This window comes from Silurus aristotelis (genome assembly GCF_946808225.1).
Source record: "Silurus aristotelis genome assembly, chromosome: 14".
Classification (NCBI taxonomy): Eukaryota; Metazoa; Chordata; class Actinopteri; order Siluriformes; family Siluridae; genus Silurus; species Silurus aristotelis.
Genome location: NC_139587.1, coordinates 3,881,358 through 3,894,977, shown reverse-complemented (window position 1 = coordinate 3,894,977; position 13,620 = coordinate 3,881,358). Strand labels below are relative to the sequence as shown.

General features: G+C 37.5%; 1 protein-coding gene across 36 annotated transcripts in view; it reads right to left on the bottom strand.

Annotated features, from left to right (window-relative positions):
• Window positions 1-13,620, bottom strand: part of rapgef2b (Rap guanine nucleotide exchange factor 2b) — a 110,778-nt gene that overhangs the window by 36,437 nt on the left and 60,721 nt on the right. For 5 of the 36 annotated variants that reach the window (XM_083560558.1, XM_083560562.1, XM_083560561.1 and 2 more), the window contains exon 1: window positions 5,010-5,224. The exons of 26 other annotated variants lie outside the window; for them this stretch is intronic. In XM_083560558.1, the coding sequence (XP_083416684.1) occupies window positions 5,010-5,012 (3 nt within the window). In that variant the 5' untranslated portion in view covers window positions 5,013-5,224. Of the gene's footprint in view, window positions 1-4,312; window positions 5,225-13,620 lie in introns of those variants that run through there. 5 more of the 36 variants (XM_083560554.1, XM_083560555.1, XM_083560559.1 and 2 more) reach the window with 2 other exon arrangements.

The following is a 13,620-nucleotide window of genomic DNA, read 5'->3' as shown; positions in this document are numbered from 1 at the left end:
AGAGGATCAAGAGATTAAAGCCCTTCAGCGGGGAGTCAGATAAAAGAGAGAAGATATTCATACACAACCACCACATAACATTTTGGAATGTATAAATACTTTTAATGAATGAGCTACTTCATGAAACTGGGGTGCCACCAAAATGCCAGATCAGGGAACCGCTATATCTTTAACCGCTACAGTGTTCTGAAACTGGAGACTCCTTACCAACTACTGAAACTAATCATAGAAAATACCACTATTTAATATATCTATTTCTCCATCTAACCATTTATCTACCTACATATCTATCCATATATTTATCCAGCTATCAGATTATTAGATTATATTACTGTTCTACTTATTTCATATCTTCATCTCCAGGATTTCCACCTTTTAATAGAAATTCTTGAAGCTGGACATAAAAATGCTAAAGAATCCATATCGCTTGCGTTAATAGCTAGCCACTTCCTGGTTAGCGGCTAACGCTAGCACTATGAATTCTTTTTGTGGTGTTTCAATAACACGGAATGGATCTCTCAAAACTTTCTATGAAAAATCTATCTCTGTAGCGTCCAGTATCGCTAGCTTTGGCTCTCAGCAAGCAAAAAATAACAGATCTCAATTAAATGTAATTAAAAAGTTATTCTTGACAATTGAACACAAAAACCCTTACTGGAGAGATCTTTATAATTGTATTTTATTATAACCACAGTAGACGGATATTTTATGTCAAATTGAACAGGATCAAACCTGCGAAAAGCAATGACATGCTAAGTAAACAAACACAGCTAATTCAATGCTAACCGTGGAGCTGAACAGCTATTCCATAATTATCTCCTGTACAAATCTATCCATTGACAAACCTGACTGGATTAATTGCTATTGCAGCACTTCTATAGATTTAGCTACTGTTTTAAAAGACACACTAACGTTGCTAGCTCAGTTGTGTTATGGTTAATTGACTGTACATAAAACAAAGAAAACAGAAAATCCCAGACAATGGTTAGGGTGGGCTGTACATTTAATGGATTAGTTGATACAACTAATTATGGCTGTGGGGGATTTTTAAACCAATAGACTCTTGCCTGAGGTAAAAATGTTGGTCTACATCAGAGAAATGCAAACTATGCCAATGTCATATTTGAGAAGATAAAAGAAAAGATGTAAAAAAAGATGAAAAGAAAAGAAAAGATGATAAACAAATGTAATTTGGAAAATTGGAAATTAAATAAATGAATGGATATAAAACGTTGACAATCTCCATCGTGTTACTGTTATGGTGAATTTTATTTACGCTTACCAAACAAAGACAGTTGATGAGAAATCAGAGTTTGTTTAGATTTCTTGTCAGAAATCATTTAAAAGAAAATTAATTCTAACCAATAATTGTTAAAATGCTCCAAACAGAGTAAACGTTTAGATAGATACTTATGTACAAAAGTTTCTGCACACCTGACCATAAGATGAACCATAAGATTGGTATGGGCTTTTTTGAAAAACTCCACATTTAGTCCCATTTTACTGCTAAAATAACCTCCACTCTTCTGGGAAGATGTTCCACAGCCATAAGGGTGATCATGAAGTCAGGTACCAAATGCAGGCAAAACCATCCCAAAGGTGTTCAATAGGGTTGAGGTTAAAGGTTTAAAGCAGGCCACTGAAGACCTTCCACTCCAACCCATGTTAAGCATATCTTTATGGAGCTGGAGTTGTGCACATTGTCATGCTGGAACAGGTTTGAGTCTCATAGATTATTGAAGAGAAAGTTTCCAACTTTGTGGTCACAGTTTGGAAAAGATCCACATACGGCTGGAAAAGTCGGTTACCCTAATAAAATTAGCTGTTACTAAAATAACGATGAACAGATTAACAGAAATCATATAAAACCTTCTGAACTATTGGAAAATATTTTAAACAACCACATGATACATCAGGATGTGAAACTGATGCATTAAATTACTGTAAAAGCTCAATACTCTAAGGCTAGCAACCGATTTCACAACAAGTTCTGATCAGAAGGTTGGAAGTTCAAATCCCATCGCCACTCGGCTGCCACTGTGCAAGACCCTCAACAGCTCAGCTATAAAAATAAGAAAAGAGTAAGTCGCCCTGGATGAGGGTCTCAACCAAATACCACAAATCTAAATACTGACCAACATCTGGCCAAAACGGTCCTTAGGAATAAAAAAAAAAAAAAGTCACGTACACACTTATGATACATATTTGTATTATTTTCCTTGTGAAGACTTGCCGCAAAAATAATAATTAATAGATACTTGATGCTTGATGCTATTACATCCAATATCCACCGGAACCAGAGAAACCAAAAGTAACAAACCAAGCAAGCAATAAAAAAACTGGCATCACAGGAATACTTCAAGTCGAAGACAAGGCCGAGTGTAGACCCTTCACCATCGTGGATGACAGAAGATCAATTCATTTACATCTCGCCGTCTCTCGGCTGTCAAGTCATGATTTCTTTCCGATGCTACACATGTGCCACCAAAATGCACACACAAACACACACACACACACACACACACATACACACACACTCATGCTAAAGCAGGAGCAACTACCTCTAGTCCTCTTTGCAGAACCACCAACCCTCATTGCCTCCATTTATCTGGTGCTAAAAATCCCTATAAAAGCAGTAGAAGAACTGTTTGCTGTAATGCGCAGCAGATCCCTGAATCCAGTTGATCGTCGAATTTGTTATATAGCAACCACAAAATGCAATGCAAACACAATTCTATTGTATAGAGGTGTTACAGAAATAATAATATAATAATAATAATAATAAAAATAATAATAATAATAATAACAATAATAATAATACAGTTCTCTTTGCAGAACAGACAGCTTTCATTCCCTCCATCTCTACAACCAATGTACATCATTTTTCTCTTATTTTCAAACCCACACAGATTAATCCCTTCATCATCCCATTTTTTGCGATTATACCACAGAACATATTGGACAAACAAACAACACATCTATTTAAAAGCCAACGCATAGTGGACTTTGGGTCATTTTAGAGCTGATATCACAAAACCATGCATAATACCATGCACAATATGGTGATAAATTCAGCAGATCCTTGAATCCGTTTGATCATCAATTTGTTAAATAGCAAAAGCCAAATGAATGCAAACACATTTATAGTGTATAGAGGTGGTACAGAAATAAATAAAAGATGAATACATCTACATTTTCTCTAGAGGTTTCTCTTTAGTTCTCTTTGCAGAGCAGAAAACCATCATTGAGTCCATTTCTACAACAAATATACATGATTCTTCGCTTATTTTTAAGCAATCGGCCCAGATTTTTTGTATTTAATTTCCTTTTTTGGTAAAATCCCTCTAAAGTGAGTAGAAACAACTGACAAGAGGAACTGGAACTGGTAAGACTGACATGCACAGCAGATCCCTGAATCCAGTTGATCATCAATTTGTTGAATAACAAGAGCATAATACTGAAATAAAAGCGAATACATCTCCATTTTCTCTACAGTTTTCTTTCTTGTTCTTTTTTGCAGAACAAACAAGGCTTCAGTGCCTCAATCTCATACACACATACACACACATACACACACTCATGCACACATAGACACACGTGTGACTAACAATCTAGAATATGAGGAAGTATTAAAGTATTGTTTACCGGTGCACTAATATGTGTGTGTGTGTGTGTGTGTATGTGTGTGTGTGTGTGTGTATGTGTGTGTGTGTGTGTGTTATAGACATGTGTAACACACCGACACATATTACACAACTGCTTGATGTAAGAGCAATGAGTTCTAGTAAAACACACACACACACACACACACACACACACACACACACACACAATATGAGTGTAATAATCTAGAATATGAAGAAGTTTTGAAGTATTGCTCACCAGTGTGTGTGTGTGTGTGTGTGTGTGTGTTTTAGACATGTGTCACTGACACATATTACACAACTGTTGTATGTAAGATCAATGGGTTCTATTGAAAAAAAGACACACACACACACGACACACTCCTCATATACCACATACACCTACTCGTATGCACCAGCAAGTGATACGTGTGTGCACACTCACTCACTCACTCACACACACACACACACACACACACATTTAAATGTAGCCTTTACAGCAACCCACATCTCTATAAGCCCCACAATCAGCCGTCTCAAGAAAATAAGCAAAAACATAAAGCCGTTCTTCCTTTCATCCATCCATCCATCTATCTATGTATCCATTCATCCATCCATTTGATTCCATTGCTTGTTCCTTCAGCGAAGCGTGTTAATCTGATCAGTGCCAGTCGAAGGTCGATACTCACAGGGCTTTTATCAGCCTGGCTGGAGACTCCATGGCCGCCGCTCACTAATGGCTTCATAATGGAGGCGCAGGAGCGCGGCGAAATTTTAGCATCCTGCTCGCTCCTGCTCTCTCTCTCTCTCTCTCTCTCTCTCTCTCTCTCTCTCTCTCTCTCTCTCTCTCTCTTTCTCTCTCTCACACACTAGCTCTATCTCCGAAGAACCTTCCGGATGCTCCGGCTTCAAGCTTTCACAGAACAATCTCTAGCTTTACGTCGCACATAATGTGTCCATCTGTCCGTCCATCTATCCATCCATCTATTAATCCATCCATCCCAGGATGCAGCGAAAACAAGCAAAGAGATGGAACGTCCACGATGCTGGAGGTAATTAGCAAAATCTCCTCCACCAATCAGGAGAGAAGAACGAAGGAAGAAAAAAAAAAGGAGGGAGGAAGGGAGGACAGGAGGGAGGGAAAAAAATGGCTGACACCACTTTCACTCACTCTTTCACATTCGCTCCCTCCCTTTCCGATTCTATCTTTCTGCCTTGCGCGCACACACATACACTCTCTCTCTCTCTCTCTCTCTCTCTCTCTCTCTCTCTCTCTCTCTAACTCCCTCACTCTTTATGTCTCTCTATCTCGCTCTCACCAGTACGCTTACACCACACACACACACACACACACACACACACACACACACACAAACATTTACGCACCATTAGGTCAGGTGACAAACAGTGAGCCAGCCTCGAGCATCCAGGTCGTCTTTGTTAAACACCGATGCTTCATTTGGAACCGAAGCCTAGGGACAACCATGTGTGTGTGTGCGTGTGTGTGTATGTGCGTGACCGTATTTGTGCGAGGTGTGTGTTTGTATGTGTGTGTGAGGGGAAGAAGGAGGAGTTTCCTATTTCAAAGTCTTCCCCCCCCCGCTGGCTTGGTGATGCTGCGAGAGTCACCGCTGGTGCCTACTGTTCTGCGCGCACGCACACACACACACACGCACACATACACACACAGGGGGAGGGGGCAGCAGGAGAGAGAGAGGGGGTAAATAGATAAGGAAAGCGAAGACAGGAATAGAAAGGATTTGGGAAAAGAGCGAGAGTGAGAGCGAGTGAGAGAAGTGAAGGATGAGCGCACTTAGCCCTGTGAGAGTAATGTCATTATCACGCTTCCCGCCGCACACCACCCGGGCTGTAGGCAGTTGGCATGGCAACCGCGGAGGACAGCCATTTGCTGGACGGATCGGAGGGAAAGAGGGAGTGAGCGTACATGCGCGGAGAGAGAGAGAGAGAGAAAGAGAGAGAGAGAGAGAGAGAGAGAGAGAGAGAGAGAGATTGTACCCGTGAGTAAAAGATATCGAGATGCTAGAAGTGAAAGAGAGGGTGATAGAATAAGAGATAGAGAGATAAAAATCTAAGGAAAACCGAGCAGGGACAGTCGTAAAGTGAGAGAGAGAGAGAGAGAGAGAGAGAGAGAGAGAGAGAGAGAGAGAGAGAGAGAGAGAGAGAGAGAGAAAGGGAAGAGTGCAAGTGAAAGATCCAAAAAAATAATAATCTGAGACAGAAATGAACAAGAGAAGAAAGAAAGGGGGACACTGAAAGAGAGAAAAGAAAGAGAGAATGAGAGAGGGAAGAGAGAAAAAAGAATGGATGGTAGAGGAGCAAGTAAAATATCATATTAAAAAAGAGACAGAAATTAACAAAAAAAGAAAGAACTGGGGGACACTGAAAGAGAGAAAAGAGAGAGAGAGAGAAGAGAGAGAGAGAGAGAGAGACAGAGAGAGAGAGAGAGAGAGAGAGAACTTAAAAGAATGACAGAAATTAAACGATAGAAAAAAAAAGAGTTTGAAAGAAAGAACAAGGGGAAAACCATACAAGAAAGAGAGACATGGAACGAGTGTGAGTTCAAGAATGAGAGAAAAAAAAAAGCGAGGTAAGACAATGAACATAAGCGATAAAAAAAGAGAAGAAAAGGAGAAGAAAATGAAATAAAAGGGACACTGAAAGAAAGATGGAATCAAAGAAAAACATTTAGAGCCAGAAGACGGCTAGTGACTACAGACATGGTGTACGTGCAGAATATTCGGGTTTCTATGACAACACTGTCAATCTATTTCCCAAATCGTGTAAATGTGACACACACACACACACACAGGTCACCTCCTGTGGCAGCTCAGCATCTGTCCTGCCCACACACAACCTCTTGATGCTATGATGACAGAGGAGAGTGTACACACACACACACACACACACACACACACACACACACACACACACACACAGTCTATCACTGTCTTTCACTCTGCCAAATCACAGCCATTAATCAAGATATCAGATATTGTCATCTGCGCTTCAGTCATCCTTGTTCACCCAACACATGAGGGTCTGCCAAACCACCCCCCTTTACACACACACACACACACACACACACACACACACACACAATCTCTAAAGTGCCCTATTCCCTCAGGAGGCTCTTGTTTTCGTATTGAGGGAAAGCCCCGATGTGCCGTCTCGCCCCTTTACGGCCCGACCTGAGAACAGAGGCAGGCTTTTAAATAACAAAGGGAAGAAAGGAACAATGGAGGAAAGAAGGAAAGGCTGCCGTCCGTCCGCTTGACTTACGCCGGTTAAACGCGGCCTCATTAACAAGCCTAATCGCCGTTTTTTTTTCACAGGCCGGCACGAGAGAAGGAAAGTGCGCTGTATTCGCCGGCGACGTTTTTATGGACTGATTGCACGGTGTAAATATTAGGGGTGTAAGAAAATATCGATACGCGCAAGTATTGCGATATTGTGTTAGCCGATACTTTATTGTATATCAATGTATCGATATAAAAACAAAAACATTTATAATAAAAAATTTAAAAAAATCACAAAAGATTCATGCCGATAGATAGACAGACAGACAGACAGACAGACAGACAGACAGACAGACAGACAGACAGACAGACTTGCTGTCGATACTATCGATTTGCTTACAGTAATCCAATGTTTCGCTGCATATTGTATTGCAATGGATTATATCGCGATACGTATCGTACAGCCCTTGTAAACATAACAGTAAGCACGCTGAACCCGTGAACGCTCGTCACTAATGGACGTTCCGGATCGATGCGACTTCGGCTGTATATGCACCGTAGACGAATGGTTGAACGCAATAAATCGCGGATATGACGCTTAAATATCTCATGAGCGCTGATTGTAGCAATAAACGGACAAAAAAAAAAGCACTAGTGAGCACGTTTGAACGATGGAGGATGGCTGTGTGACGACGGTTATTTATGGCTTGATGGAGTTGAACAAGCTTTATGAGCAGGTAATGCACGCATACAGAAATAGATCATGCGTGTGTGTGTGTGGGTTTAAAGCGAGTTCATAGACATCAGATAGCCATTTAAGTGATCCATTCTAAAACACTTCCAACATCCTCCTGGGAATCTACTACTACGATGACATCATCCTTCCATGATGTAATGCCTGACAAATGGGCCCGCGAGCACCGTCGCTCTGGCAACCACCAGCTGCCATAGGAAAGGTGGAGGGTGTGTGTGTGTGTGTGTGTGTGTGTGTGTGTGTGTGTGTGTGTGTGCATCCGGCATCATTACATCACCGCGGCAACCGGGTACCATCCGGGGATGGCCTGCCATTCCCCACAAGGCTTTCCAGGAATGACTGCTGGGAATTACATTGACATCAGATACATCACTGTCGCAAACGCCGAAAATAACTGAAAGCTTCCGGCGCTTTAATTCAGAACAAAAGAAATCAAATGAGCAATATTTTGACATTTACTTCTGGCTAGTCATTTGGAAGGTTTATAAACGGAGAGCTGTGGCTAATCATGTGACCATGTGTGATCTCTGAGGTGTAGCATGAAGGCTATTGGTTGGTAGCTAAATTGTTGGGTTGCAGTTGCTCACAGTAAAATTCAAGTAAAGATTAAAGAGAAAGAAAAAAATATATACATATCAAATAATATATAAAGTGAAAGAAAATGTATAGCAGTAGAGAAACAGATGGCGAAAAAAAGTATAATTTTTATATATAATAATATATATATATATATATATATATATATATATATATATATATATATATATATATAATATTTACACGTTGTTGTAACAGTTATTATTATTATTGCACAGAATTGGTCAAGATAATTTCCCAGCTATATGTGGTTCTTCTCCAAACTGTTACCACAAAGGCACACAGCTGTATAGAATGTCTTTAGATGCCATAACATTTACCCTTCAGTTGAACTAGAAGACACAAACCTGCTCCAGCATACCAATATGCACAATGTGAGCTCCATGAAGATCTGCTTTACATGGGTTGAAGTGGAAGTTCTCCTGCTATCGAGCTCTGACCTCAACCCTGTCAACCTTCCCGTCTGTGGGATGAACGTAAACGCTGACTGCACCCCAGGCCTCCTCACCTCACCTACATCAGTACCTGACTTTACTAACACCCTTGTGTCTAAAAGAGCACAGATCTCCACAACTACCCTTCAAAACCTAGTGGAACATCTTCCCAGAAGAGTGGAGGTTATTATAACAGCAAATAGGGACTAAATGTGGAATGAGAATGTGTTTACGGTTCACTTATTATTCTATTTTTCAACTACAGTCTTTATTTCATTTAGTACACATACGTATTCTTGAGGGATTTGATGGGTGAAGAATTATTATAAAAAATAACACACCATTGGCTATTATGTATATATATATTGAACAATTTAGTCAGAATTATTAATTATAAATATATAACAATTTCCACACATCAAGACTGCGTTCAGCCGTTTTATGGCAAGATATTTGTTAAATATTTTGTCCTTAAATATTTCTTGTATGTAAAAATAATGTTTTGGATTGGACTCGCTGTACAACTAGTTGTAAATGCCTGATCCATTGATTGCAGTTATTTGTGTTTGTGTGTTCGTGTTAATACATAAATAAGTGAACAAAAATAAATTAATAAAAACATCTACTTGAATTTTTATCAATGATTGAAATAATTGAAAAAAAAAATTAATTTTTTTTTTATCTAATTTCTTATAATCTTCTAAAGCCTAATAACATTTTTTAAATATGTTTAAATGTTTTAGAAATATTTTTTAATTTTCAATTATTATTTACTTATTAGGCTTTGGAAGATAATAATAAATTAGATTTAAAAAAAAACTAACTAATAAATGTATTTTTTTCAATTATTTTAATCATTGATAAAAATGATAACAATAATAATAAATAGAAATAGCAAAATGATAGAAATATTTAATTACATTATTATTACTAGTACAACTATTATTACTACAATTTACTAAATATAATGATGATAATGAATTTTTTGTCATTTACACACTTACATTTTTAATCACAAGACATTAAAACGGCAAAAACAAAACCCACCCTGATAACTATGAAGCCTGCATGTGGCATAGTGTGTTACAGTCACATGAGACCAAAGTGAGACTTTTCGCCATACACCTGCATGTACACCATGCACACCTGTGTTTTATAGCTGGTGGTTCAGGGCTCAAGTGAAGGTGGGGCTCAGTGGGTTCATGTGAAGATTAATGACATCATAAATTTTGCCAAGAACCAGTATACTCCAGCCTGGAGTCTAGTTGCCTCTGCCAAGCCTTTAAACACTGGCCCTAGATCAACCTTTCAACAAGATGAAAAAACTCATTCGAAACTGATTCAAAAACAAATGTTCAAAGAAACAAAAAGAAATGTTTTGCATGGAAAGTCTCAGGCTGAAAACGTGGTCTGAAAGTATGCAAAGGAGCTTAAAATTCTTATTATAAAAGAAGTGGATCCACTAAAAACCCTCTGAAATCCTATAAGATGCATTTGAAGGTAGCTAACTTCTGATCAATCGAATGAACTGTCTAAGCCAGATGTTATATAGTATGCGGGTACATCCGTCTCTCCGAGTCACATGACGCATCCGAAACGTTAGCATCTCACGAAAATCACATTAAAACGCATATGGTCCATGACGGGGAACAGTCAAAGCGACGACAATTTAGAAGATTTATGATCCGCCTGAAATCAGGCACATCACTGAAAGTAAATGTATATTATTAGCTGATTTGCATATCATCACATGACACAGTAAACTATAATACCATCTGGAGATTCATTTAAATACAAGTTTTAGTGTGTGTGGATACACATTTATGTGTTTTATCAAGATACAATACAGACAGCTAAGTCATTAACTATCTGGATGTAAATGAGGATCATGTGAGATATATATATATATATATATATATATATATATATACAGTATATATATATATATATATATATATATATATATATATATATATATATATATATATATATATATATACACACACACAAATGCATACATATCGACATATGGCCTACATATGGCCTAGACAAGAGTTAAAAAAAATGGTGATTAGTATGAGGTAATACTACTTCATTGTACTTCCTCATTCAGCAAAACAGAGCAATTTACAGTAGTGTACAGTATAAACCTTACAGTATACTGTATATGTACAGTATGTGGTATGCATTGGTTTTTTTTTTTTTACAATTTTCCCGTATCGCTATCATCATTGTAAGATCGCAAAATCTTAAGTTGAATTCAGGGACTATCTGTATATATTCTTACCTACAGTACACAACCACAAAGTTGACAGGTTCATGCACACCGGATTTGACATGAAGAACTCATCCAGTACATCCAGTATTTTCTTCACATTGGAAAAATTGATAGATTTAAACGTGTATGGACACCAAAATTGCTTTAATTCAGTCTTGAAAAATGTGCTTTTCCCAAAGAATAAATATTTAAGTAAAAATTTTCCTTTCTACCCAAAAAGTAGCTAATCAAGCAACACATTTCGTCAGGAAATTGGTAACTTTGAGCAAGCGTACTCTATTGCTATATAACTATTGCTTGGCTGAATCCAATTTGGGTAGAAAAATGTATAAAAAAGCTAAAGGAGTCCAATCAATTATTGTATTAGATTAAGCTCCTTGAACTAAAGCATTTGAAATGTCCAAAGTTCAGTAACTTGAGTTAGCAAGAATTCCATTTTACACCTGACATAAAAAAACACCTCAGCAAACTGACGATAGTGCAAAAGAAGGAAAAATGTAGCTGAAAAATTTCTTCTAATAAATATTTGATATGTAGATTGTTTTCTCCTCGTAAAACTGTTTCTCAAGTCACTAACCTCAGACAGAATCAGACTCCAATTCTTCCGGATTGATCCATTAGCATATTCTTTTTAAACCACACTCATCTTTCCCTACAGGCATGAAAGAGGCCACTATTTATGACAAGATCATAATATAATGAAGGTACTAAGTGTGTTACAGCTTCAACACTCAAAGCTTTAAAGGCTGCAACTGAAATAAACAGCGAGCGTGTCGTGGTCAGATGCCAAATAGCACCAGCACAAGTCTGGCGGTCAATGAATCATCGACTGGTCGAAATTCCCATCAGCAGCCTTGTTCCTGTAGATAATACAGATCTCCTGTTCACATCCAGTGCATCTGCTTCAGAGCATCAGTTTACTGGATTAGTCAAACCAGTTCTCCACCATCCTCAGGAACAAAGAAAATCATCTCAAAAACTCATCTTAAATGAAAAAAGATATTAACCCTAACCCATATTTTATGTACTTATTTGCTTTTGTTAACAATACTAATACTAATACTACTACTACTACTACTACTACTACTAATATTAATAATAATAATAATAATAATAATAAATTGTCATCATAATAATACTACTAATAATTATATCATAATATTAGTAGTAATATCATAATTATAATCATTATCAATTATTTCTCTCTCCCTTTGTTCTTTTTCTTTCTTTCTTTCTTTCTTTCTTTCTTTCTTTCTTTCTTTCTTTCTTTCTTTCTCTCTTTTTCATCTATTCTTTCTTTTTTTTTCTCTCTCTGAATTGTGTAATTCTTATTTTAATTGTAATAAATTTGACAAATTTACATTTACTTCATTCTGTTCATATTTGGAATCTCAGTCTTAACATCAGACATAATTGTCACCCTTTCATTTCGTTGTTAGTTTTTTTTTTTTGCCTGTTTTCTCTGCCTTCATTTTTTCAGAATATTGTGGATAAAATTGGACCAGATGATTCTCACTCTTTCTTCTTATCTTTGTGCACAACATGTTCACACCTGCTTAAGCTCTCATGGTGGACTCCGTCTGTTCCCGTCACACTATCAGTGAGTTCTGATGAGTTCTGGTCAGCAAGAATAAATGTTAACAAATTAACGATAAAACGAATAAATAAATGTGCAGAAAAAGCTCATATGATCTCACACGACCTGCAAGAGGTCCTCATGACCACGTCTTCTCCCACACCCGTACACACTTCCTGTCTGCTGAAGAGGATTTCCTCACTGACTGAAGGAGTTAAGAAACAATGTTCTTTCTCAATGGACGTAGCGTATTTCCCCTTTTGACTTGCAGTGTTGTGAAACAATTTTGTAGTATTTATGTGGAATGCCTGCTTCTCAAGTAATATACCGAGCAAATCGGAGCTCCCACGGGGCTCAAAATGAGACGAATACGATTGCTTTTAGAAGCTATAATGTATTTCTAATGTCCTGACACAATATTCCACAGAATTTGTGCTGTCATTTCTGCTGCAATCAGACAGAGACCAGAGCACAGAGTAATCTTGTTGCCTGACTTTTTTTTTTTATTTATTTATGTTAATACTGAATACGGGATAAACACTTGATAATTAATAATTGATGAAACTGTTTCGTTTAGATTGCTGGATCTATATTCGAAGAATATTCATTATACAATGAATTATATATTCATTATACAAAGAAAAAGTAATTGTTATTTATATATATATATATATATATATATATATATATATATATATATATATATATATATATATATATATAACAACGAGGCTGGAAACATGTGTACGGCACTTTACACACAACGTTCGTGATTTATAAATAAAAAAATAAAAAACTATCTTGACGTGATAAAGTGGCCACCTGGTACCACACGGAAACACAGAAGGCGAGAAGGGGAATTGACGACACATTTATAAATTGAATATGTTTATAAATGAGACCCCAGAGCTGTCCAGAGTTTAGCGGGCGGTGCGTCAGTAATAATGGTCCGTGGGTAAACACAGTGCTACGTGTTTAGGTAAATGGACTAAATAATTTGCCTCGATGCTTTTTTATATTAGTATTTTCAGATTTACCTCGTGGAATCATTTCAGCCCTAATGTATATGTGTGTGTGTGTGTGTGTGTGTGTGTGTGTGTG